Source organism: Centroberyx affinis, unplaced genomic scaffold (assembly GCF_046629955.1).
Source record: "Centroberyx affinis isolate AG114_WGS23_722 - 3 ecotype Tasmania unplaced genomic scaffold, CSIRO-AGI_Caff_v1 ptg002187l_1, whole genome shotgun sequence".
In the NCBI taxonomy this organism is placed as follows: domain Eukaryota; kingdom Metazoa; phylum Chordata; class Actinopteri; order Beryciformes; family Berycidae; genus Centroberyx; species Centroberyx affinis.
The window spans coordinates 258,812-283,534 of NW_027280495.1; the positions used below are offsets into that span (position 1 = coordinate 258,812).

General features: G+C 39.9%; 1 protein-coding gene across 1 annotated transcript; it reads right to left on the minus strand.

The window, feature by feature from the left end:
* Window positions 1-3,801: 3,801 nt before the first annotated feature.
* cnih2 (cornichon family AMPA receptor auxiliary protein 2) lies at window positions 3,802-12,476 on the minus strand. Its single transcript, XM_071532401.1, has 6 exons — window positions 12,396-12,476; window positions 9,763-9,831; window positions 5,528-5,575; window positions 4,224-4,336; window positions 4,001-4,144; window positions 3,802-3,829 (listed from the first exon to the last, which is right to left on the minus strand). The coding sequence occupies exons 1-6, from the start codon at window positions 12,474-12,476 to the stop codon at window positions 3,802-3,804; spliced, it is 483 nt and encodes a 160-aa protein (XP_071388502.1).
* Window positions 12,477-24,723: the final 12,247 nt, after the last annotated feature.

Genomic DNA, 24,723 nt, shown 5'->3' on the forward strand with positions numbered 1-24,723 from the left:
ATGGTATGGCGTGCAGAGGAGCAGCGCTGCCAGGCACATAAACCCCCAGACTGAACTTGAATCGGATTTTTCTGTGTTTTTGAGTGAGAGCATTAGAGTGAGTCAACAGGAATCTCGAACACAATTTTGTTTCCATGGTGACAGCGGGGAATGATATGTCCTTTTCAAACAGAGAGGAAAAGCCGGCTTGAAGCCTCCCTGTCGGAAGGGTCTGAAACGTTATTTAGACAAGCAGTAACATGCCAGACCTTCCAAACCAGTCACACAGCTGGCTTCAGCCCATCCAGTATGTTTGTCATCTATATCAGAAATTAAAAGTATGAACCTGTGCTGAGCATATTGTTTCCCAAAACCTCTCAAAATTGTCAGCCCTAGGCAGCTAGAATGACACTTTTTCTTTAGTGATAAATAGCTGTAGAGTAGAGATCTATCAACTTAGTTTTATGTAATCTAACAGGCATCTGCTATAATTTGATATGTTGATAATATTATTAAGGTACATTAACAAGGGGCTATCATCCCCTCTTCACAGATGAAGAGAGGCATTTTCAAAAGCAACAGATTTGCATGGGCTGTTATTTTGGAGGCTTTTAAGAGGTTGTGTGAAAGTGTCTGAAAGCAGCAGTGTTTCACTTCTAAATGCAGCTCTTATTGACAGCTTTCTATGTGAAAAGGGCTTATGCTATTTTGTCTCCTACACTGTGTCCCTCAGTTCCTAAGCTGTCCCCCATCCTCTATAGTATATTTTCTTCTTTTCTTCTCACAGATGAGCAAAATACGGATGCGTGACAAATGGGAAATAAGAAACTTATAGATAATCATTTTGACATTACTATTTTATTAGAATACTGCATGTGAATTGCTGTTTATGAACTGTACATCATCTAATAAATATAAAGTAATCCACCAAATTTACTATAGCATACAGTGATGATAAATGTATAAAAGACAGATACAAATAGATATACTTAAATATATTTTTCTAAAATGTTTGATTTTGAGCAACTACATAATGACATTCAACCTAGCTGTATTTCTCCTCCTTTACCCCTGTTCATGTGCTTAAATAGTGATTGTCCAGACTCAACAGACTCACATTGTTGGCAGAGTTTTGAGGTCTCAGTGTCCTGTGTTTACTTTCATGGGAACATCTTTTGGCACAACATGTACTGTCTATGTCTTGGCATAAATACCTACCTCAAGAATATTGACAGACTATTAAAGTTGCTTTCAGTTAAAATTCAAACACACACACAACCATCCCCCTTCGCTTTGCTCTAACACATCCTTACAGTACTACCAAACTGACATGAAATGGAGTATGATTGACGGGGGGGGGGGGGGGTTACCTCCCCCAGAGAGCTTCCTTGATTGGTTGGATATGAAAATAACTAGTAATGGCAAACTAGGAATAATGCTCTGCACTGAAGGTTATTAAGCAACATTTTACTTTAGTAGAAGAGTTTTATTCCAAAATGCTATAATTCCATTTTTGGAAGAAAGAAAGATTGTAAGAAAGATCGTTCTATTCTTGAAAAATTTGAATATTTTGTAAGCAACATGACTTGATTTGTAAACCATAATCTGCTTTACTTTCATACCAGCACTCATTTTATGAGAGTAGGCATAATTTGTTTCAAATGGTGAATATCTGATTTTGGAATGAAACAATTCAATGAGTATCCTAACCATAATGATGTGCTTCCAATTAAACATACAATTAAACATAGTCCAACATGTCATACTTCCAACATACATTCATATAAAGTACTGCAATCAGATTTAAACAGTAATATTTTTCTGTGTTCTGTATTGAAGTTTTTCAGAAGTGATTTTGTCCGTTTGAGACTGAAAAAGCCTGAATGTCAGTGTCACCACGGATTAATGAGGCGACTACTGTTAACTGTTCATGTAAACTCATGTTGAGGTGTGTGTTAAAATTGTAAGTTGTTTGGCAAAATGAAATATTACTTTAATAGGCTGTTAGTATTCAAGGCTTTTTCCTATGTGAGTTCAATAGTTACTATACCAGACATGTCATCACCATCAATTACCACAAGTGGGACTAGCTCATGACAAACATTACAGTTTGCTCTCAGGATCCAGAGTTACTGTTTTTCTACTGATGTTGAAATCACACATTTGAACCATCACTTATCTACAAATAGATCAGACTAATGAACACGTGATAGCAAAGGCAGCACCAGATGAGCAAAGGCTTTGCTGTTTACAAAAGTCTCGGTCAACATGGGAACATTAATGACTTGTGTCTGCCCCTTGGAGACATACTGAGATTACTTAACTTACTTTACACTTCTCAAATATGCCATTCCAACCATAGACCACATTTTATTTCTATGATTGAAACGCTGTCACACAGTAAACATTGTCATTGTCGTTATTGTCTCATCTGCCTCACTCACTGTTATTACATACACTGAATAACACTGTGTGTATCGATATGTCTCATGAATGATATTGATACATTGCTAGTTTGCTGTTTTTAATTGCTTTTTGTACATGAGATTTCTATATTCTATCTCGGATCAGAGAAATGCTGCTGTGCTGAGATGACTATAGTATAGATGCAGATGAGTAGAGTAAACTTCACTGGAAATAGGAATAAGGCGCTCCCTGCACGCTGCAAAAATACAACAGGACTAATGTGTTTTTTTTTTTCTTTTTTTTTCTGTTTTTTTTTTTTACAAAAAATACAGTGCCAAAATCAAACGTGCATTGAAGCAAGTGAAAATAAAGACAAGGCCAGACAGAGCCTTGACATGTAGATAGAAATAGGGTTTATCTAGCCTTATCTTTTTTGTCTTCACTTGTACTTATTCACTTTTAATTTTTGCACTATGCTTTTTGTGAATAAACTGAGTCATTTTGGTATTGTATTTCTGAGCACAGAGCTCTTTGGAAAGCATGGAGCCTAGCATGTAGCATGAAATAAGTCCTTTCAGCCATGGACATACTTATTTATAAGCATTGACCCTTAAAGTCAAACTTCTACTTAATTCCTAAGTGATTTTGTTACAGTGTGAAATTTGTCTCTGCTTGTGGCAGAGCGGGGGTCGGGGCATGGGTGCGTTTGATACAGGTCTTGTCTCAAACCCTGCTGCAGGGCGTCCATGATCCTTTCCCCATGATTACACACACTAATTAAAACTGTTGTTCTTTCCCTGCCGGGCCCTTTGGGTTTCTTACAGTGCTTAAGAGTTCTCCGGTAAATTTTGACTCGGTTCATAAAAGTTCCTATTCTGTTTTATACCTGTAACACAATATCAGTGATTTGATATTAGAGGTGTCTATCATCTTGAATCCATGGAATAATACCAAAATCATCTTGCTTGTAGTCTGTTTTCATAATCAAAGAACGCAGGTGCATCAATTTGTGTTTTAGCCCCTACGTGTTTGGAGGTTCACAGTGAGTTGAGTGACTGGATCAGTAAGAGCAGCATGGGAAAACTCCAGCCCTTCAGAAATATTGTTAGATCATGTGATGGGTCAAAGGCAACACAAGCGCTGTCGATGTTCTCTTTCTGTTTCATTTCACTCCTTAAAAAAAGGTTGTCCAGCCATCCGATGGCAGTATCTGGGCTAAAGCAATATAATCAAATGGAGGCAAAACCTTTACAGTCTCATTATCACTCAGAAATGGTCTTCTTCGTTAATCCAAGGTTAGATTGTTGTAAACCCAGGCCAGTGATGGGACTAAGAGGAAAAAGTGATGTCTCCATTAATTCCTCCATGTCTTTCTTACAGACCTTTTGTTTTTGTCCCTAAGTCTTCTGTCCTCTGTTAGAAGCTCACCAAGGCGTAGACCATACTTTCAGGAGGAAACAGGTGCGGCAACAGATGAGAAAACATGGGAGAGAGAACAGTAATTATATTTCCTTGCAACTGCTCCATTTCATAGAATTTCGAGACAACGCTCAAAGGCATCACTGAAACTTGTTCAATTAAAAGCGCACTGAAAAGATTATAAATTGAAACTTACCTATAGAGATAATAGAAGAAAGAGAGCAGGTAAAACCCTAGCTTACACCAGGACTCCTTTTGACAGTAATTGAGAATATCTGCATTCATCACGCTGACAGGATCATACATGACCTCCGAGCCGTCTGCCGGCCGATGAAAAAACCTGAAAGGGCAGAGAGTAGTTTCACCCATCGCTGGACCGACAGAAAGCTATTAGAGATGTGTTATGTGGTGCTGCGTACCTCCAGAGATGGTAGAATAGCAGGGGGATATTCAGGCCAAGTGTGACCCACTCTCCAGCACACATGAACATCAGGCAGAAGAGCCCATGGATGGAGTACTCCGGTACCACCAACTAAGAAGAAGAAGAAGAAGAAGAAGAAGAAGAAGAAGAAGAAGAAGAAGAAGAACATAAACAGGGAGCCAGGTGGAGGATGTGAACAGTGGAGCTAATTATGTCTTTCTCTCTTTCCTCTGTCTCCCACACAAACACAAGAGACAGAACAAAATCTGATTTTTGTGTGTGTGTGCATGTGCGTGCGTGTGTGTGTGTGTGTGTGTGTGTGTGTGTGTGTGTGTGTGTGTGTGTGGGTGTGCACTCAAGGTGGGGATCACCAAATGCACACATACAAAGCTCCCAATACAGTACTACCAAAACCCTGAAACAATAATACTGTTTTTGTCTGTAAGACGGCTGGTACTGTTATTTGATTCTGCAATATTTTGCAACAAAAATTAATGTTATCTTTTAGGGCAAATAATCAATCAATAAATCAGTTAAAAACATCAATCATACTTAAAACGTGGCAAATTAGTTACTATGAACCTTCACTCTTCTCAGCAAACCTTCCCATTTTGAATATAATAGACCTTACTCCCATTTTGAACATAGCCTACGTCAACGTGGGAAACTCTATCCAGAAGAGTAAGTAGAGATTTCCCCACTGCAAAATGTATTATAAACAAATCAATCTCCAAAATCTGGAGGGATATAAGTTCACTTTTCACATTTCACTTTTTAAGATAAAATATTTGGCCAGAGACAGTAGGTAACTAGTAGCTTACTAGCTAGTAAACTAGCTAACTTCTCTGCTAAATTCAAGCAGGGAATCTCTGAGATTGCTAGATAACTGTTAGATCTATTTGAAGTCCTCACTTATATGTTGAAGTAACGCTAGTTTTATGCTAATGCTAAATGCTAAACTTCCTGGTAGAGTTTCCCACCCAGCGTGTGATGAAAATTAAAAATGGCCGCCGTGGGAATATCATAATGTGGTCTTTTATTGAAAGAAATATCCCACCACATTGAGACACAAATGGAAAGTGTTGCGATATTATTGTAGACTCTCAGTATTTTTCATCACCCCTGGAGCTCGTGTGTGTCTGCAGAGCAGTGATGGTGCATAGTGCGGATGGGTGTGTGGAAAAGGTAGAAATGAATCAGCGTGTCGTGGTCTTCACAATAGTCACAGATAAATGATTGTGGTTTTCTGATGCCCCCCTGTTACTCATCCACCACCACCAGGTGAAAAACAACATTACTCACCCTCCGCAGCAGGTTGCAGATTCTTTCAATATTGAGAATTCGTTCCCTCTGTGAAGTGGAGAGACAGTTTGATAAACAGCCCCTATGTTTCTTCAGCATTTTTACTTATCATTAAAAAATAAATCTCATGTTATGTCTAACTAATCAAATGCTTCATATGCACAATTTCCAGTGACATTCACAAAATGCAAAAAATCCTGTTAAAATCAAAATTTTTATGGTTATTTAGCTGGTAAATTTGCATCTGTACAATGTATGAACTATGAGCCTAGCTCTGTTGTACACCAGCATGTGATGCACCTGTATTGCACCCAGCATTAAGTATGGAAGCAGACAACCATGATTGCACAGATGGGCCAAAGCTGGACTTAAGTTGATTTTGAGAACACATTCTAGCTTTTGAGTGACTTTTCTTTACACATTTTTCATACCTCATCAACCGCATCAAACCAGAACCTGTTTCTGTACTGCATGGTATTTTGTTAAGACTGAATTTCAAATTAGCCACATTCAAACTCAAGATGTGTAAGTAAATGCAAATACATAGCAGCCACATTTGAGGCCATAATGAAGGCTAAGGCCCTTGCCCCATATCATCTTGCTGTGAGCCAGGCTGTTTTGGAGTCTCCTGTGAGCCATGTGAGGAGACTCAATTATAAGTTTTAGAAATTAAAGCCATCTGTCTTAAGCCTTGTCTCCATTAGCTGTGTTTACTCTGGTTGTGGCTAGCTGTGGCTTGGTATTCATGCACCTAGAGTGATTTGTTTTAATCACCAGAGCAAGAAAGTGAGAAAAATAGGGTAGCAATAGTCAGGCAATTGACAATTAAATTGTTATTCTTCTCCGGATCATTTATTTTGTGAAAATGACATCAATTAGATGAGCAGACGTAGGGTGGATGTGCCTCATATATGCCGCCCTTGCCTCATATCATCATGCTGTATGCCATGCTGTTTTTTGGTGTCTTTAGTGTTGTATGTAGCCCAAACTGAAAAGACGTACCTATTCTATAAGAGATATTGAGGCATCTATCTTAGTTGCAGGATGAGTTTCCCCAGTTTGGGCCCCCTGTGAGGCCCGTTCCCTTCAGCCAGAGCCACAAGCTGCACTTTTGAGCACTTTTGAAGCCGTGGACGCAAATTCCAAGCTCCCTTACTGACCTGAAAGTGGATGTTGCCCTAAATCCACCAGCATCCAGCCTCCCCTTGGCAGACACTGGCTTTCCAGCCTCACTGTTTAGCCTCAGCTGCTGGTTTGGTGTATGTGAAAACCTCCTTTTCGTATGCTTTGTGCACCACATCCTCCCAAGGCACCGGAGCAGTGTTGGACCTCAGTACCAGCTAAGGTATAACGTTTTTAATTTAAAGTTTTAATGTGTTGGCCCACATCTGCTCACATTTCACAATCCCTAGCCTCCCCTAACTGCCCTAACTTGTGTCAATGCAGTTAAATTCAATTCAAATTGTTATTGTTCCACTAGGGGAAATATGTCCCGGACAAACATTCATCAAAGGCAACAGAGGCATTTAACCACAAACAAATCAAGCAATAGTGCAAAGATGGGGTATCCAATCCACTCCAATAACAAGAAATTCAACAAGGCCAAGTATGTAGTTCAGTAGAAAAAAACAAGTACATCAAGTAAATCACTGCCTGAACATGTAAATATGCCCAAAAAACTATGAAAGTAAGTGCAAAGTCACTTGTTTCATTTGTCAAATATAGACTTTCTACATCCACTGAAATGAAAGAACCCTTGAAATGAAATAAATCTTAAGAGCGTGTGTCCACCAGGTTAAAATTTCTGAGAGGCTTTCATAATTTGTTATTTCACAGGGAGAGAGATTATGCTGCTACCTCTAGACAAAGCACTTCAGTCCCTTTTTTGTCAACCGACCAATCACAGCCTAGATGGGGTGAGATATTGATATTGTGCGCCCACGTCCTCCTCACTCCAAGGTTGTCAGATTGAGTGGTGGCACTGAGAGCAACACCCCCAGCAAGTTCCAGTGACAGCGCCGGAGCAAGCGTTTTGTGGCGTCTGAACCCCCGTCGAAAAGCGCGACATGAAAAATACATTAAAACAAAAAGCGAGAACGACCGGAGAGTGACAGATGAAGGTTACCATACGGCACTTTTTTCCCCTCGCTGTGCTGAACAGCCTCAAGGCTAGACTTCTCACTGTGGGTGTTCTGTGGATTTTGTTAAAGCTCCATTTTGGAGCTTTAACAAAGTTTTCATGGGAGTTTTTTCTTGTTAGTTAGTTTAAGGTCTAGTTGAAGGGGGAGTTGTTTTCATTTTTAATTTACTAGTGCAGTGCCCGTTCACAAAAAAAAAAACACACAATAGGCGTAGGCTATCAGTCGCTTGCTTTGAGCCCCGCTGCTGCACAGAGCACTATTCGCTTGTTTATTCAAAGTTTATTAATATTGAATGTGTCGCGTGTCCAATCTGACACTGCACGTCCTTGGGTCCCCAGCAATACACCCGCCACGTGTGAAGTAGATCGGACGAACAGTTCTCGAGATATGCGAAGGACACACATACAGACAGAGATTCCTTGCTTGTTTTCATAATGTGGCCATTGTGAAGCCCTTTGAGACTATAACAAATAAACTTGATTTGACTTGGAAACACATGCCTACAGTAGTCTTCTCAGTCTTCCGTTTTATCCTCCTATAATGTTGGCCAGAGGACAACAATTAAAACTCCTTATGGATGGGGTAGCCACCGCCAATAAAATAAGCCTCATTTCTGACTTAGCCGTTGAAAAATGTCTGTCTCAATGAGAAATCTTTACTGCCTTTCTCTTTTGTAGACAAAGGCAATTGTGTAAACACGCAGGACGCTCTCCCTACAAAAGAATAAATAGCTGTCTGTCTGTCTTCAGATGCTGCTGCCATGCACTCCTGTACTTGTTTGTGCTGTCAGGTTTGTCACCCTTGGGCAGGACTGGCCTTGCATCCTGACAGAACTTGTCTGAGCAACGATATTTCTGAACACGTCCGACATGTTCGATCTCCCCCAGACACCGGTTCAGGTTTTAGGACGATGGCAGCAGATCAGAGGTTGCCCCTAATAAATGTAATTGGCTTTCCTCCATACTCCACAGTTCTCCACTGTGACACAGTCTGTTTTCACATTTTTCTCTCCAGCTCCTTATGACTCTCACTTTTCACTTCAGAAGCAGGTTGACATGATAGCTACTTTAGCTACAAAGCTTGAGAAATAGACAATATTCAGCCTCTGTCGCTAGCTCGCTAAACTAATAATTACAATCAGTTTCCTCTCGGTGCGTTAGCTAACTTCGGAAAGCGCTAGCTTTTCATATGGTAATTTCTTGTTAATTTTTCCCCCAAAAGACTGAGGGAAAAACCACAGCAGGAGTGGGCATGGCGCCACTTCCACTTATTTTGGATTAATTAACGGCACTTCACTGTTATGTGACTGTCGAAATGTTTTTTCCCCCAGAATATGTTTAGTTTTCTACTATGACTTTAGGCAACTCCAGCAGGTTGTGGTACTTTTGTGGAATAACTTCACCCTTATTAGTGAGGTGAAACCTTGTATCTGTGCTTTTGTTGCAGAGATGGCAAAGAATGTGACTGTAGAAACAGCAGCTTCATTTGCATCCATCCCTTGAACTGATTGAGCCAATCATGCAGGCGCCTTGCTGGAAGGCTGATTTGCATTAATCTGCTTACAAATTAATATTCAAGGCAAGCTATGCCTCTGTGCCATTGTTGCAACCTCTGTAAGTATGTATTTGAAAGGATTGTTTCCAAAGTGATACAAATATTTGATGTTGAAAAATGAATGGATACATCTAAAACATTTGAAAAGTTTCATTCCAAAATCACATAACCACCTAACCATCATCACATAACCATTTAAAAAAAAAACTGATGCCGACTCAACATGACCGATGGAATAAAAGTAGCCTACAGCACACTGTGGGATACTAATTAAACTGTGATTTATTTTAAGACCTTTACTTATGCAATCAATCTGTTTTTGAAATAGAATCATCTGTGTTTTTAAAATATTGACTGATGAATTTTGCAAAATGTTTCCAAAGTGGACATGCAGTGTTTTGGAATGAAACCCTTAGTTTGTTCGCAGTCTGTATTTGCGGCTCATCGGCTGCTATCCTTCAACATTAAACGGAAGGGAATTTCTCTGTGCGCACATTTGATGAAAGATTTCAAGTCTCACTCAAACAACAGGGGTCTTACCGCTCTGGTGGGATTGCTCTGATCAATGGGGTTTTTGAAGTCTGTGCGAAGCTCATCAAATGCAATGATCTGAAAAATAATGTACATGTGTAAATTCTACCTTGGAATACTAATTAATACATAAAAAAACAAAAAAAAACACAAAAAACATTATGCATCTTCTGGTATTTTTTAACCATTTCTGTCTCTTTTCACACCATGTTTCAGCCTCAGGAGTTATGACTATGTTGTATAATACTATAGTTTATCTCATGCATATCATTCTGTTCAGTATAGTTTATGGAAACCTGGACCAATGTAACACTGGACACTCACTACATCCCCTCTACTGTTTGCCTGTCGCCTGAACACAGATGGTGATTGAATGGTGAATGCAGACTGACATGTATAGTCTTGCTCTGTCCCTTGCACTTTATGTGAGATATTATCCTTGTTGTGCCATGTGTCAGTAGGTCAGTATGCAGTGTGTTACTAAGATGTCAAAATGTCTCTGAAAGAGACAAGATTCTGATTGAAATTCTCCCCCTGTGTCACTATTATAGTGTTGGTTTTGATATGACCCTTTCCTTGCACTGTTTCACCTGTTTTCATCTCCTCTTTCACTCTCAGAGGTCAGTCTCTGTCTCAGTAAGCTCTTATGGAGTTTACATTATAAACCAGAATACCCATGTAATAGGAAATTAGCATTTTCCTGGCAGCATAAACAATCAATCCATATCCAAAGTTATGTGAGGGGTAGTAAGTGACTCTGTTATCTTTAATAAGATCCATAATGACAATGTGATGCTTTGTTGCTTTTGTGTGGAAGAGGATTATTGCATTGCAAACAAACAACATGCCCCATTCTTTGCTATGTAAATATTCCAGCTAAACTCTTGCATAATTTTAGTATTGCTATTTTCTTTGGCCTTTTTATTAGGAAACATCAAAGATATATTAAGCTGAGGATATGGTAAAGCAAAGACTGATTGTTTAAATTAGCTTCACTGTCTGTCATAGCAGGCTAACTGCTCCCTGTAAGGTGAATGTGGGTGATAATTATTTCCTAACCAACTGTGATTAATAGCCAAATAGAAATACTGATAAATCCTGGTGGAATACCCATCTGCTGTGCTAATCGTCAGTTCAGCTTTCAAATAGCGTGGCTTAATTTCAATGGCTTATTGAAAGGCATAATAACTGAATAAAATGGTTTAAAGCAGAAATTGTTTGCAGGTAAGCAAGCGTCTGCATCCGACTTGCGTCAACAATGTCTGATAAGAGGAAAAGAGAAGAATGTTTTTATCTGTTTTGAATAGAGGCTTTTATTTTCCCCATACAAGTCTATATGGCTCTCCCTTGTCTTTTTCACACTCAGCTCTGTTGTAAACAGATGCAGTTTCCATGGTGACATGGTGAGCCCCTCAGTGGGCTCCATGGTTACTATAGCAGTGAATGTGCGCTCTGATTGGTTGAGAGCCACACAGAAAATGGGGAGCTCTAATCGTGGATGGAGGCAGATTGGGGGAAGGGGTGGAACTAAATCATAGTTTGATAAGCATTTTCAATCACATGGTTCACTGCCGAGCCAGACACAAGCTTCTACCCGTCTCTCTCACACACAGACACACTGACTGACTCATATGTAGTCTCACCCACTTAGTCAATTCAAGAGCCGGTACGTTAGTCATTTCAAGCCTTATTTTCGTAATGATGTGATTTGTATTTCACATTATTCATGCCGCCATGGATTGAATGTTAAAGCTGGAGGAGCAAGGCTGAAGTATTTGAGAAGTCTGCACCTGTGACAACGAGGGCTAAACGCAGCATACTGAGCGCACCGGTCTCCTGTGATGTCTGTGCAAATTCCACTCAAAATTCTGCAGACAGACAGGTCCACTACAATCTGGCAAGGAGATTTATGATCACGGTGTATTTCTCCCTCCCTATAGACACATTACGTACAGTTTGCTAACGCCAACTGGTCAGCTTGTTTGAAGAACTGTTTTTTTTAAGGACTCAGAAGCCCCTTTCATGTGGAGGGATAAAACAGGCTGGGATCTGCCTTTTTGCCGGATCGATGGTCTGTGTGAAAGGGTCAGACGAGCACCAGTTTATTATACCAGTAATAAGCCACCTTGTAACTCAGTCATTTGAAGCCACTCATTGGTGCTGTGTGAAAGGAGCTGGAAAAACCCTGCACATTTTGTGTTTTCAAGGCTCAACTTTATGGTCCGTTTAGTATAAGCCATCCTATCTGTGTAATTAATTCTTTTTCCATTAAGTACGTTAATACAGCATTTCTGCGCTTAGTATTAAGGGAACATACTGTCATTTAAGAAGCAATGTGAAGGGTCACATATCCACCAGTATTGCATATTTAAAAAATTTTTTGGGCTGCTCTTCTGTGCGAAACAGGCTTTAAATTCTTTAGCCGAGATGGACGCTGAGAACAGACTCAGCTCGCACAAAGAAATACTTGTGTGTGATTACCTGAATACGTACATGAGTACATGAGTGATATATGCACTCTCCATTCCTCTCAGTACTGTGTGACTGTGTGTAGGTGGGTGTGTTTGTCTGCCTGTGTGGGAGAGAGCATGGACGTTCGCAGGCCTACAGCTCGTCCGTTTTGTGTTCTGTGTGTAACTCACCTGCCATATGACAAAGAAGATGAGAGCAGCGCACAGCACCAAGGTGAGCATGTAGCAGAAGGCCGCAAAGGTGAACGCCATGGCTGTGCCAGCCAGCCTGACGACGAGATGGGTCGAGAGAGAGGAAGGGAACTTTCCCCTACTCTCCCTCTCTCTTTATTCTCTCTATCCCCCTCTCTCTCTCTCTCTCTCTATTACTCACTCTCCCTCCTTCCTCTAAGGAGGCTATTGCCTGTTTCCTCTCTCTGACTCTTCCCCTCGGATGCAAGCTGTATTGAGAGTCTGTATTGTCCAGGTGAGGTGAAGGACTCAACTTGAGCCGTGGCTTCACTCTTCCCTCTTATCTAAGCTTCATCCGCTCATTCTCTGTACCTTCCTTGGCCCATTTTATATGTCTGAGCAGGAGAAGTCTTTAGAAAGCACTTATATGGTCTGTTCACAGCCACAGTTGTCAGTTGGTCTGCTGCTCCTCTTTTCAGTCTCTGACAGGCATAATGTCTGTCTCCTCCCCTTCCCCCTCCCTGTAGTTTCTCTTTAGACAAAGCCTACACATTTTATTCACAGTAACACGAGCACAAAGTGTCTCACTGACTACAGAGACGCAGGATTCCTCTCGATACTAAGCAAAATGCTGTGTTCAAAAACAGCAATGGTTATTGTGAAAGATGGTATGGCTTATGATATTTCAATTATTTGTGGTATGGCTTTCAATTCATCTGTTGCTTTAAATCAAGTATATGAATACCATTAATGACGCATATTACCAAATCATATTGACTGTGTTTGTAAACAACCGTACTTGGCAGCTTAGCTATGAGTTATTATTTACATCAGACAGTATTTTGGCATATTACTTTATTTTATTACTATATTGTTAAAAAAAATAATGTATCTGAACATGTATTTGCTAAAAAATATAGGGTATTGCTCTTCTATTAAGAATGCATGTAACACTATTTTAACACAGCAAGTTATTGATCGCTGCAACTAAATGAGCCAAGTATAGATCACAGGCAGCAAATACTGAAATGACGTTTCAAATCAAATGGCTGTTTAAACTAGCAACGCTAATGAAATGTAAAACAATGGACATGAAGATGAGATGACAGCAGAATATCAAAGAGTGTTGTAGATAGCATGGATCAATACCTCGACTGATCTTAATATCGAGTAGAGAATACCTGTGTCTGGTTGGAGATGTGTCTGCCACTGAACAGTCCACTCTTTCCTCGCCCAACTCTGTCTCTGTCAATTTGGGTCGGCACCATGTCAGAATTCTCTGCTTTGCATCTCTCTCTCAGACGCATCCCTCAGATTCCTTCAAACATTTAGATTTTGTCTTGATACAAAAAAAAGCATCTAGGAAATCTACCAGGACCCTGCAGAACATCTACATGTTGAGATGCATTTGTTCTTATTTTGAGATCACTCTTGTGCTCAAGCAAAAATCTCCACAGCCCTCAGAAGTCATAAGTTAATTAATCCACCTTTCTCTTGTCCCCTCCCTCCTCATTTGCCTTCCCTCTCTCTCTCTAAAACCACCTTTTTTTTTTGAAGAGATTTTGAAAACAGACCTGAATAATATTTCCTGAGTCTACTGTCTGTCTCTGTCTCTTCTTCTATTTCTTAGACTGCGAGAGCAATATTTCTATCACGCTTGATGTTATAACGGTCATCCAATAGCATCGCTCTCTCCCCCTCCCTCTCTCATTTGCTCTCTCTCTCTCTCTCACTCTCTCTCTCTCACTCTCTCTCTCTCTCACTCTCTCTCTCTCTCTCTCTCTCTCTCTCTCTCTCTGTCTCTGTCAGTCTCCCTCTCCCTTGCATTTATACATTTCCATAATCCCTTGTTCCCCAGAGACTGATGAGGGGGCAGGGGAGGCTCCAAATGTTTTTTTGTATTTTGTCTGCATCCTTCTCTCCCACTCTCTTTCTCTCTCGCTCTCTCTCGCTCTCCCTCTTCCTCTCTCTCTCTCTCTCTCTTGCTTTTCTGAATTCTTCTTCTCCTCCCATTCTATTGTTCCCTTTCTTGATAGCCTCCATCCATCCATCATTTCATGAAATATGAGGCTGTTGCTCTCACTCTCTTTTCACTCTCTGTTCTCTCATCCTTTATAGAATTGACCTGTTTCATTTTTTCTATTATTCTCCCACCTCGGGTTGTGATTTTAGAGATATGAGATGGCCCGTACTGGTGCCGTCTAATACCCATTGCCGGCCATTCTTATCTCAAAAGCTTCCCACACAACTTCCTGATATCATCATTGATCTTCCATGTTAATCTGTTGACCATAGTTTGTCTTTTTTTGACTTGTGTGCTACCTGCTGATTCCCCAGCCTTACAGTATGGCATTTCTTTGACTGACAAAATCTATAAGAATAAACTGCACCACAAAAAAAAAAAAAAACACAAACAGGATTTTGCAAATGTGATATTCTCTACTGTACCAGATCCAGTAAGTCTCATTCTAATCTTTGCGCTCTGTGCTGTTAAATGGCGCTGTCCCAGTTGTGCCAGCTGTGTCAGGAGAGGGGCGATGTGATGACCCAGTGGATCCACAGGGGGAGAGGCATCTGCTCTGAGGGAGGCGAGGGAGACGGTCCACTTCTAGATTTGTTGTTAGCTTCTGGCTCAACTCTCCCTATTATAAGGTCACATTAGCTAACCAGCTACTGTGGTTAGCTTGGAGCACCATCTATCTGGATGTACTGTATCTCATTAAATGTTACCAAAACGGAAAATGCCCATTAATATGGTTGGGATTGGCCATTTACAGAGATTGTAGGTATATCCTCATTCAGTGATAAGTTCATTCACACTACATCCCAACCCCAGAAAGCAACCCAAATTAGAGACTGAACCTCTCTAATTTACAATAAAAAAAAAACTTGATTTTTGATATCTTCTGTATGCATGAATGACTAAAACCTTTAGTCATTCAGTCAAATGTATAATTTCGCCATGTGAACCATCATTTGATGACAGATTTGACAGACATGACATGGTTAAATGTGTCTTATGCAATGATTTTTCCGAGCTAGACCACTGAGGCACACAGAGTTGCAATTGTGAACTACCAGCTGGAAATTTACATTTGCCAACTTCAAATGGAATACAACTTTAGTTCATGTAAAGTTGATACATTTGAGCAGTTTTTTTTAAAATATGTGACATTACATTGACAGCTAACTCTAACCCTCGCTCACAGGCAATAGGTTTATTGGATTGTTGTGCAATCCAACCCCATTTGACTCTGAGTTATGTATAATGTCCAGAATAGTTCCATTCGTCACGTCAAGTGTTTATAATGGTCTGTTAACATGTAATGTGTGCTATTAAATCAGGTTTTCTAGTTTGGCATACTTTTTAATCCAAATACATGTCCCGTTCAAAGTTTCCATGCAGAGAACATCATTCTATCGCTCATAGCCTAAAGTTAACAGCGATGATGAAATTACGTTTCCACATGACAAACTTTGGTTAAATGTGTCTTTCTTTGTGTAAAGAGATGAATTTCATAGATTAAAGTGGTTGTTCAATATTTGACAACACATCAACAGCTAACCCTAAGCCGAGCCTATAGGTGATATGATACAGTCCAACTCCATTTGACTCTGCATGATGTGCAAAATAGTTCCACTCAACCCAAAATGTTCATAAGTGGTTATTCTGCTGTTTGGAAAAACATTTTTATGTGGTACCAAAATACTCTGAAGACCTGCAAGATTCATTGCCTTATTCCTCTGTATTGCAGTATTCCTCTTCACGTGTAAGCTAACTGAAGACAACTAGAGACAAATAAATTGGTTTTATGTTGATTTTGGCCACAAAATATACAAAATTCTCAGTAATCACACTCAAAATTCTCCTAAATACAAAAAACACTCAACACAACTTGAATAATGTGTGAAGTTTCACTTGACCTCTTTCTCTCTCTCACACACAGATGCAATCTGTCCCAATCTCTGTCCCAGGCTACAATATTTATGGCCAATCACATCAATAACTTACTGATTATTTATTGGTTGTTGGCTTGATGTGCAGAGAAGCCAATACTGTGAAATTACATACATTTGACTGAACAGCTTACGGTTGGTGGCTTGTCATGCAGATAGGTATGAATAATGTGATCTGGGTTGAACAGAGCAGTGAATGAGTGATGTGTTTGGCTTTCAGAAATCTGGGTTAGTGTGTTAGCCATTTAATGGTTAAGCAGAGGTTGTTGCTCTAATTTGGGTTGCTGTGTTGGCCAGTGGATGGGGATTCCCTGCAGTCTGGGCAATCTGGGTTGGGATATTGTTTGCAATATGAATGAGTTTCCCATTGAATAAGGTTATTCCTACCATCTAAGAAATTTCGGCTGATAAATTGGCAAACCCAAACCATATCAATGGGCATCTTTGGCACATATTTTTGTACCATCTAATGAGATTCAGCCAGATAGACGGAGCTCTTGGGGTAAGCTACCTTCAGCAGCTACCATGACGCCTCTTAGTGCTACACTGACATAGTTAACATGATGTGCTACTTAGCCTATCAGTTTAGTGCCTGACGTGCGCCCGCTCTTCACTATTCAGTTTCAGTTTGGTGCATTCTCAACTCAGTATGCTTGTGTCCCATGGTTATAGCTCTTGTGTGGCTCCTCTCCAGGGTGAAGATGGACATCATCAATGTCCCTTCAATGTACTGCCGTTGAGCTACTGAGTGAGGGATTTTCTAACATATAGCCTATACATATATATATATACTGTATGTATATATACATATATATATATATAGATAGATAGATAGATATATAGATATATATATACAAACTGCACTTACATGCCACAGGCGCTGAAGGTGCCAGACTATCTTAAATTTAGAGGTTTTGGCTTCAGCTTGATCTGAAGATGAGCTACTCTCATCTCATGTAGCTGACGACAGCTCACTCTGAAACCATAAACACCACTTGACTGAGTCAAAAATCCACCAGAGGAAGGCCAGTAACGTTAATCCTCTGGCCATCAAAGTGAACACTAACTCCTGAGTTTTCTCAGATTAAGACTGCCCTACCAGGTAATATTACCGCAGGTACTTATTAAGATACCACTAAGGTCTCCCCCGACGAGGATGTTCTGTCCACTTTACCCTCCTGCTACCAGTTTAATGAGAAGGAGCTCAAACAGGAAGTGGAGCAGTATACGTTCTCCCACACCTCAAATGCCATGTCCTATGGGACCGATCTGGTTTTACATGTGGCTCAGAGGCCCAGCCACCATCAAACCTTTCATTTTCATGGCCTTGGCATGCCCAGGACTTTATGAAGCCCCTGGTAGACCTTCTCCCTGAGATGCATTCTGCAAACCTTTGCCATTATGTTAAGAGAGTTCAGCAAGTTGCTGTCAACTCTGACTCTGGCTTGTCACCAAGTCTGGCTCCCTGTCAGATCCTCTGCACTCCTCCAGTGGTCCTAGCACAGGTGCTTGGCCCATTGTAAAACAAACTAGGTGCAGAAAGACAGCAGTTTTCCAGTCTACAGACGGAGACATGATCTATCTCTAGACAGAGAGCCTACCAGATGCATTTCATCCATTTTCTTACCCAGGTGGCTACATGAGAATCCAGCACTCCTCTAGACGACCTGACGCCACCATGCTCTGGTGCAGCCAAAACAGCTAAAAACTGTTTGTATGTTTTGATGTATACAAAACTTAGTGTCTAAATATAGTCTGAAATCATAGCATTGTAATCAATTTACTGTATCACAACGATGAAACGCAACGCCAGTGGAAATTGAAAAATAAGAAAATAAAATAAGAAAATAAATTGGGTATCTAAACCAAAATAAATCAATAATGTTCAGTAAAGAAGAATTAAAAAGACACACCAGTATTCACAGGAAATGAGAGGGAATCTCCACATCTTTGAGATTTAAAGACGGACCACCCTCAATGCATTATTTACTATAATACCAACAATAACTAATATGTATTCAAAAAAGGAGAGTAATCAATCTTCTTATTGAGACCTGGGAAGGTGGAGACTTTAAGGGTCATCATTCAATGTTTTGAACAAGAAATAGTACTAGTCACTAATATTTGCTTGTTTCCCCATGCCGGACTCTGTACACACAGGTCATTTATAGTCTTAACCCACACAGTAGGCTACTGAGGCTTGCTGTTGCCTCACTGCTGGCTTTAGACCTCCCACCAGTGGTCATAATGAGTCATTGCAGCTTTTGCTGTATTTCCACACTGCTGATGTGACTTGAAAGCTGATTTTGTGTGTGCAAGCCACAACTACTTTAGTTAAATGCCGGTATGATGAACCAAAGTCTCCTCTCCAGGAACACAACACACATGAACACAGAATGCTGAAATATGGACTGAGATTAGTACATTTATAGCTTGTTTAACATTATTGTATAGAATCCATTTGGTAGCTTCCAGTCACACTCAGCGGTGGAAGAAGCACAAAAATAGTAAAAGCAGAAATACCCCGATAGAGCAGCACTCTTGTAAATGCTCAGGAATTTGGTATTCTAGACATAGGCTATAGACATATTTACATTTCTGCTAGTACACACATACTTAAGTATTTAAAGTAAAAGTACACATTATAAATAAGGTTTTATTTTTTCAGTGGTATAGCGTGCTCAGTATTCAGTTCTCTAAAGGTTATGTAACATGGGTTGGTGTCGCTGTTATTCTGCCTCTGATCGCCTCCTCATACAGTTGGCTGCATGGCTCAAACTGAAATTGTGCCATTTTCATTACATGTTTTGTATATAAAGCTGTAAAGCTTATAATTCAACACAACTAGTGACTTAAGATGACAAATGTGAAGGAATAATAAAAAAAATCTGAATGTAGTTGAGTGAAAGTATAAAGTCTCATTGTCCTTCTTTATGGTCATGTGATGAGGTTGCTCGTGTCCCAGTCTCAATGTCATTATAATGTTCTTGTAGAAATTAGATAATTCAAGTAAATATCATGGGCCTCATCATATTCTGGTCTGTTCACTGATGCATCATTTACACAAAAAGGATTAATCAATTAAGTCAACAATCATGTGCCGTACTACAGACTGTCTTGTAACCATCAGTAAGTGAAACAAGACTTTGGTTGCGGTTTGGTGGTTAGTACAAGAAGAGAGTTTCATTTGTGCAGTTTTTCGCTGGACCAGATCTGTGGACTGTTACTGCCAGTGCAACAAAGGCTGACACTAATTAATTTAACTCTGGTTCAAGTCTATATCTGGACTTCTCTATTTTCTCACAAGAATTATGTCTTAACTGGCGCAGTTAATGTAGATGAAGAGTGACAGAGCTTAAATTGTCCACAAGATGGCAACATATATATGCTTTAAGGCGTCCATGCCACCTCAGCTGGAGAGCAGGCAGCATCCACATCAATAATTCAGGTGAGGTACTGTGGCTCTTTATGGGAAAATTAGTGATGAGGGAAAAAAATGCTCCAGTCATTCATCCAGTACCAATTTTTACGGTAAATAGCAGAAAAATGTTGATTGGAAGCTGGATTAATAACTCAGACTTGTTTACTGTATTTACACTAATTTAGCCCAATCACACAGCCTCAGTGTAATTTAGAGCATGGCCTAATCACAGATAAATTAATGTCATGAAGAGCTCAGTGCAGCGTTTAGTAGGATATTCTAGCAATCCCTAGATACCAAGGCTATCCCATGGGTACAGAAGTCATCAGCTTCAGTGCCAATAGACCAAAAATCCCAGACTGGATGAACATAATGACTTCCGGCCTGTAGCCCTGATGTCCACTGTGATGACGTGTTTTTCAAGCAGCATTATTGGTCACTTAAAATCTGAAAACATCAAAGCACAGTTCACCTGCAAGGCACAGTTCACCTGCAAGGCACAGCGTGTCGGGGAGGATGCAGCAGCTGCCATGTAAAATCAGGTTTACAAACACCTTGAGAAAGCTGGTGCATAAACACAGATTCTCTTCACTGACAAGTTTTACAATACCAAACAGTCTAAGATTATGGTTAAGAAGCTGCTGGATATAACAGTCAATAATACACTGATGCTGTTGATCAGCAACTTCCTGTCTAACATCACAACAAAAACCTTGGGGTCTTCTAGGATGCTGCATTTCACGACTCCACTTCATGCTCTGTTGGAAACATCTGCAAGGTCAATCAAGTGAACTGTGCACTTAGAGGTGAAATGTAGTATGTGAATTTCCTCTTAAAAGAGCAATTCAAGGCCAGAATTATGCTTACTTGGTTCAGCAAACAAAACTGGTCATACACGTCATCATCATTTACTTCCAAAGTATTTGTTTTTACAAATTGCAAGCTGTCAATATGGATGGGATCAACACAAAAAACAGTAAATGAAGTCATTTGATGTCATAAAACAGGCCTCTTGTCTATCTAAATACTTCTCTCTTTCCCATACTACTGTCTTTTCAAGTCTTTTTTCTGTGTGTTTTTTTGGATACCCACAAAATAGTGATGGTGTAAGCATGAAATAAGACTTACATTTAAGTAAAGTTTATTAAAAATAATAACTTGAGAAAACTGTCAGTTAAGAGGAAAAGAATTGGAGAACAACACAAATCAAAAGACAAAGCAATGCTAACAATCTCAATATATTTTCCACATGCTGTGCAGCCATGGAAAACCCAACAACATGCAGCAAAGTGCTGAGATTCATCACCAGAGGGTGCAGATGGGCTGGAAAGAAAACCAGGCAGCTATGCTTTCCAACATCTAAATTCTTGAAAGGCTTCTTACCTCGACAACATGAGCTGCACCTAAATTTTAGAGGGGTTTAATGACTCCCATTTATTTGCTCTTGCATCTTTGGCTCTACCCTAACAAAACAATGAATGGCTTTCAATTAAGTTGAACTTGAGGCGGTCTGCCTTAGATTAAATTAAACGTGTGGTTTCACATGCTCCCTAAATTCCCCTTAACTACTTAAGCTATTTAACCTTTAAATGACATTAATATGTTTGGGGAAATTTGCTTGTATGTCAGAATCTACATTTGGGCCCAAACACCCAACATTAAGCGAGGCTTGTCGAGTTTGTCTTCTCAATTTACAAATTAATTGAAAATTTACAAGTCAGTTAAAGTTTTTAAGGCTCATTTGATTTAACCCTTTGGTTACTGCAGCCCATAAAAATGTACCACTTAAATGCGAAAGTGAATCACTTGAAATTGAGGGTGAATGATTTGAATTTCATGCCTTCTAGTAAATGTCGAGAATTTCTCTCCCACTTTGATTGAACAGTGTATGACTATCACAGAGAAAATGCATTTGTGGTACAAAAAGAGAGGGGAGAGTTGTTTTTAAGTGACTTTAATGGACAGTTATTATCCATTGTACATAAACAAAGACGAGTTGGAATGAGCACAGCATCAATCACCTGGGATTGCTCAAGTGAAGCATCTCCATGGGTAATGATACAAGTCTTTACCCAGGTTTTGTCTCTGATTTACAGTGAGTGCTCTCTGCAGGAACAGTCTTTTTCCAAGGTGCTGCTCCACCTCATGATCTTTAGGGTATTTCCCCTTCTGCTCCTGTTAAGCCTCCAGATCCCAGAGTAATCTCTCTTTTATTTCTCTTCAAACTGTACCATGGTCATCATTTTCCCGACAGGATGTCAGTGATTTACTAAGGTAAATAAATAGGTGGGTAAACTATGGCCTTCAGTTAGTTATTAACAGCCACCAATAAAAGCAAAAATCAATTATATTTTCAGAAAAGCAAGACTTAATGCTTTTTCAATTAAAAGACACTATCCTCCTGTGACTTATATAAGTTTGCTACCACTTATTATAATATGAACTATGAATTTGCCTCATAAAGATTTATGCCAGGCTAAAAACAGAGTTTAGGTGGGTTTACCCTCCACTACATCCCTGCCTATAGCCAGGCAGACTGCTACAAAATCAAACCACCAACCCACAAAACAGACCTATAGGTAACATCTGTATGATTTTATGTGTTTCAACGAATTTCACATCTGTGGCCTTTGGGCTACAGCAAGCAACTCCGCGCTGGATCATGAGTGACAACAATATTATGCACACTGTCAGGATTTTTGGGGTGAAATAGTCATTTATCCTGGACTCTTGATGCGCAGTCAGTAGGACCAGCCGTGCGTGTAGAGCTGTTTCTGAACGTCTCCTCCCCTGTTTCTGCAGTGTTACTGCTTTTCCTTCTCGCTCATCGTTTCTTGTGCCAAAGCTGCCCACCGCAAGAGTAAGACAAGGCTTTCATTTGCATAACACCAGACTCCTCTTTCTTGTCTTCCACCATCCCTCTGCTTGATATCCATCTTGTCCTGATCCGTGTATACTGTATGGTTTGCGTCCTCTCAATCTTTCACCATCCATTCACGCCTACTCTCATGTGCAGTCCTGTTTGGTTCTTTGCGTTATCCAGCTCTGAGAAAAAAAGGATTTCTTTTTTTCCAATCAATATTTTTTTTTTTTTCGGATAAAAAACACTCTTACAGGCTGTTAGAAATTGACTGTTTTGGGGGAATTTATGACTGATACAAGCGGGACGATTGAGGACAGAGTCAATAATTTAATTTATTATTTTACGCATCAACAATCGCACGTAGCCTGGAGAGGATAAAGCTGAAAACGCATTTTGATTTTTCAAAAAAATATATTTAGCTGCACGGGAGGTGTCACCGCGGTGGAACAAGGGGAATTTAATCAGAAGAACTAATCCGGCAGTGTTAAGTTTGCTGAGGTAGGCTACCTGTCAGAAAAAATCGCGAAGAGGCACCATGGAAAGCTACGCGTCATCTCCAAGACACCAGCGCAACAAGCCAACACCATTATATCAGCTTGCTGTGTGAATGGCTCACAGGGGTGCCGTCCGCTGTTTAGCTGGTTGTGCAGGGTAGGGACGGTGGAGGAACAGGGTCCAGCTCAGATAGGGCTTTATGTGAGTATTTGTGGGACTACTGTGCGCACCAAATGGATGGGGCATCAGTCTACTTTGTCCCTTATGCACAGCAGAGCAGCCCACTGTTTGGGATGAACGGCTTTTTCTTGCATCTGTAATTTCGAACTTGTCTCAGAAATCAACTGTGTCTTTTTCATTTTCCAGTAACAAAATGTTTTGGAGGTGTGTCTCCAGCCTAGACCAGTAATATTTATTTGGATACGTATTCCAGTTGCTGGCCTATTAGTTTTTTAGTTGTTGTGTTTTGTTTTTTTTGTTCCTTAATGTGGAATCCATTCCAGTTAGTTTTCATGGTGATACATGGTGAAACACTTTACAGTCTTTTCTGGTCTGTTTTTCCTCAGACCAATATGAAAGACAAGTTCACCTCCTAAGGCCACAACTTCCCCACTGAGCTGACTCACTGACCGCTGCACCCAGGTGAGTATTGCAGTTTCTTATAATGTTGAAAATGGGGAGTAATATTTAATTTTAACATGGCCATCTTGTTATTTGCCAGTTGAAGTTTTTCTGCATAGTCCATCATGCTGAGCTCAATCACTCTGCATGCAGCAACAGCGTCTGCTTTATGTCCTCTTTGCATAGATTATATTGATTATAATGTTTTCCAAATGAATGTTTGCCTCTGAAATATCCATTTACAAACTATTCTGAAATACTCTATTTACATTTTTGTTTCATTGTTGTTACATGTTGTGCTTGCTCAATTTTCTTTCCATTTTTTATTTTGTTTTGAATTTTCATCCCCAAGATAGTAGAAATAGCATTTATGAAGAGTTTCATTACAAAATGAGATATCCACCATTTGAAAAAACCCACACCTTCTCTCTCAAAATGAGTGCTGGTATCAAAGTATGACTCATTGTGTACAACTAGTAACTGGCCAGCCTGAGACCTTTACTTACCACACAGTAATACTTTTGAGGATGAAATCATTCTCATTTATATCAGGTCAGGTGTTTTTCCAATTGATTTTGATTATTTTAGAATTAAATGGGGAACTGTACGAACTGGAAAAGCGCAATTTTGCATGTTACATCTTGCAGTTATTGTCAATAACTGATAGTGAGGAAAGGGTGAGAGGCATATGGAGACTTGAGATGATTAACAAACAAAAAGAGCTGCTCATCTTTGTATAATCGTGTCTTAAGCTTGGCACTGCATTGATGTAAAAGAGTTTTATTTGGTTGTAGTTCAAGGCATACTTTTCAGAATACTGAAAAGCTTTCTGGAGGACACACACACACACACACACACACACACACACACACATAATACACATCTGTATCATCTGTATCTTAGCAGCCTTGAATATGTCAAATATCTCCAGTGTAGCTACATCTTCAGAAACTTCATTGAATGCATAAACA

Coding starts and splice junctions, on each gene's coding strand:
- cnih2 (XM_071532401.1), bottom strand. CDS start 12,476: ATGGCGTTCACCTTTGCGGCCTTCTGCTACATGCTCACCTTGGTGCTG. Junction 4,337..5,527: donor TCTGCAACCTGCTGCGGAGG/GTGAGTAATGTT, acceptor TCTTCTTCTTAG/TTGGTGGTACCGGAGTACTC. Junction 4,145..4,223: donor CTATTCTACCATCTCTGGAG/GTACGCAGCACC, acceptor CTGCCCTTTCAG/GTTTTTTCATCGGCCGGCAG.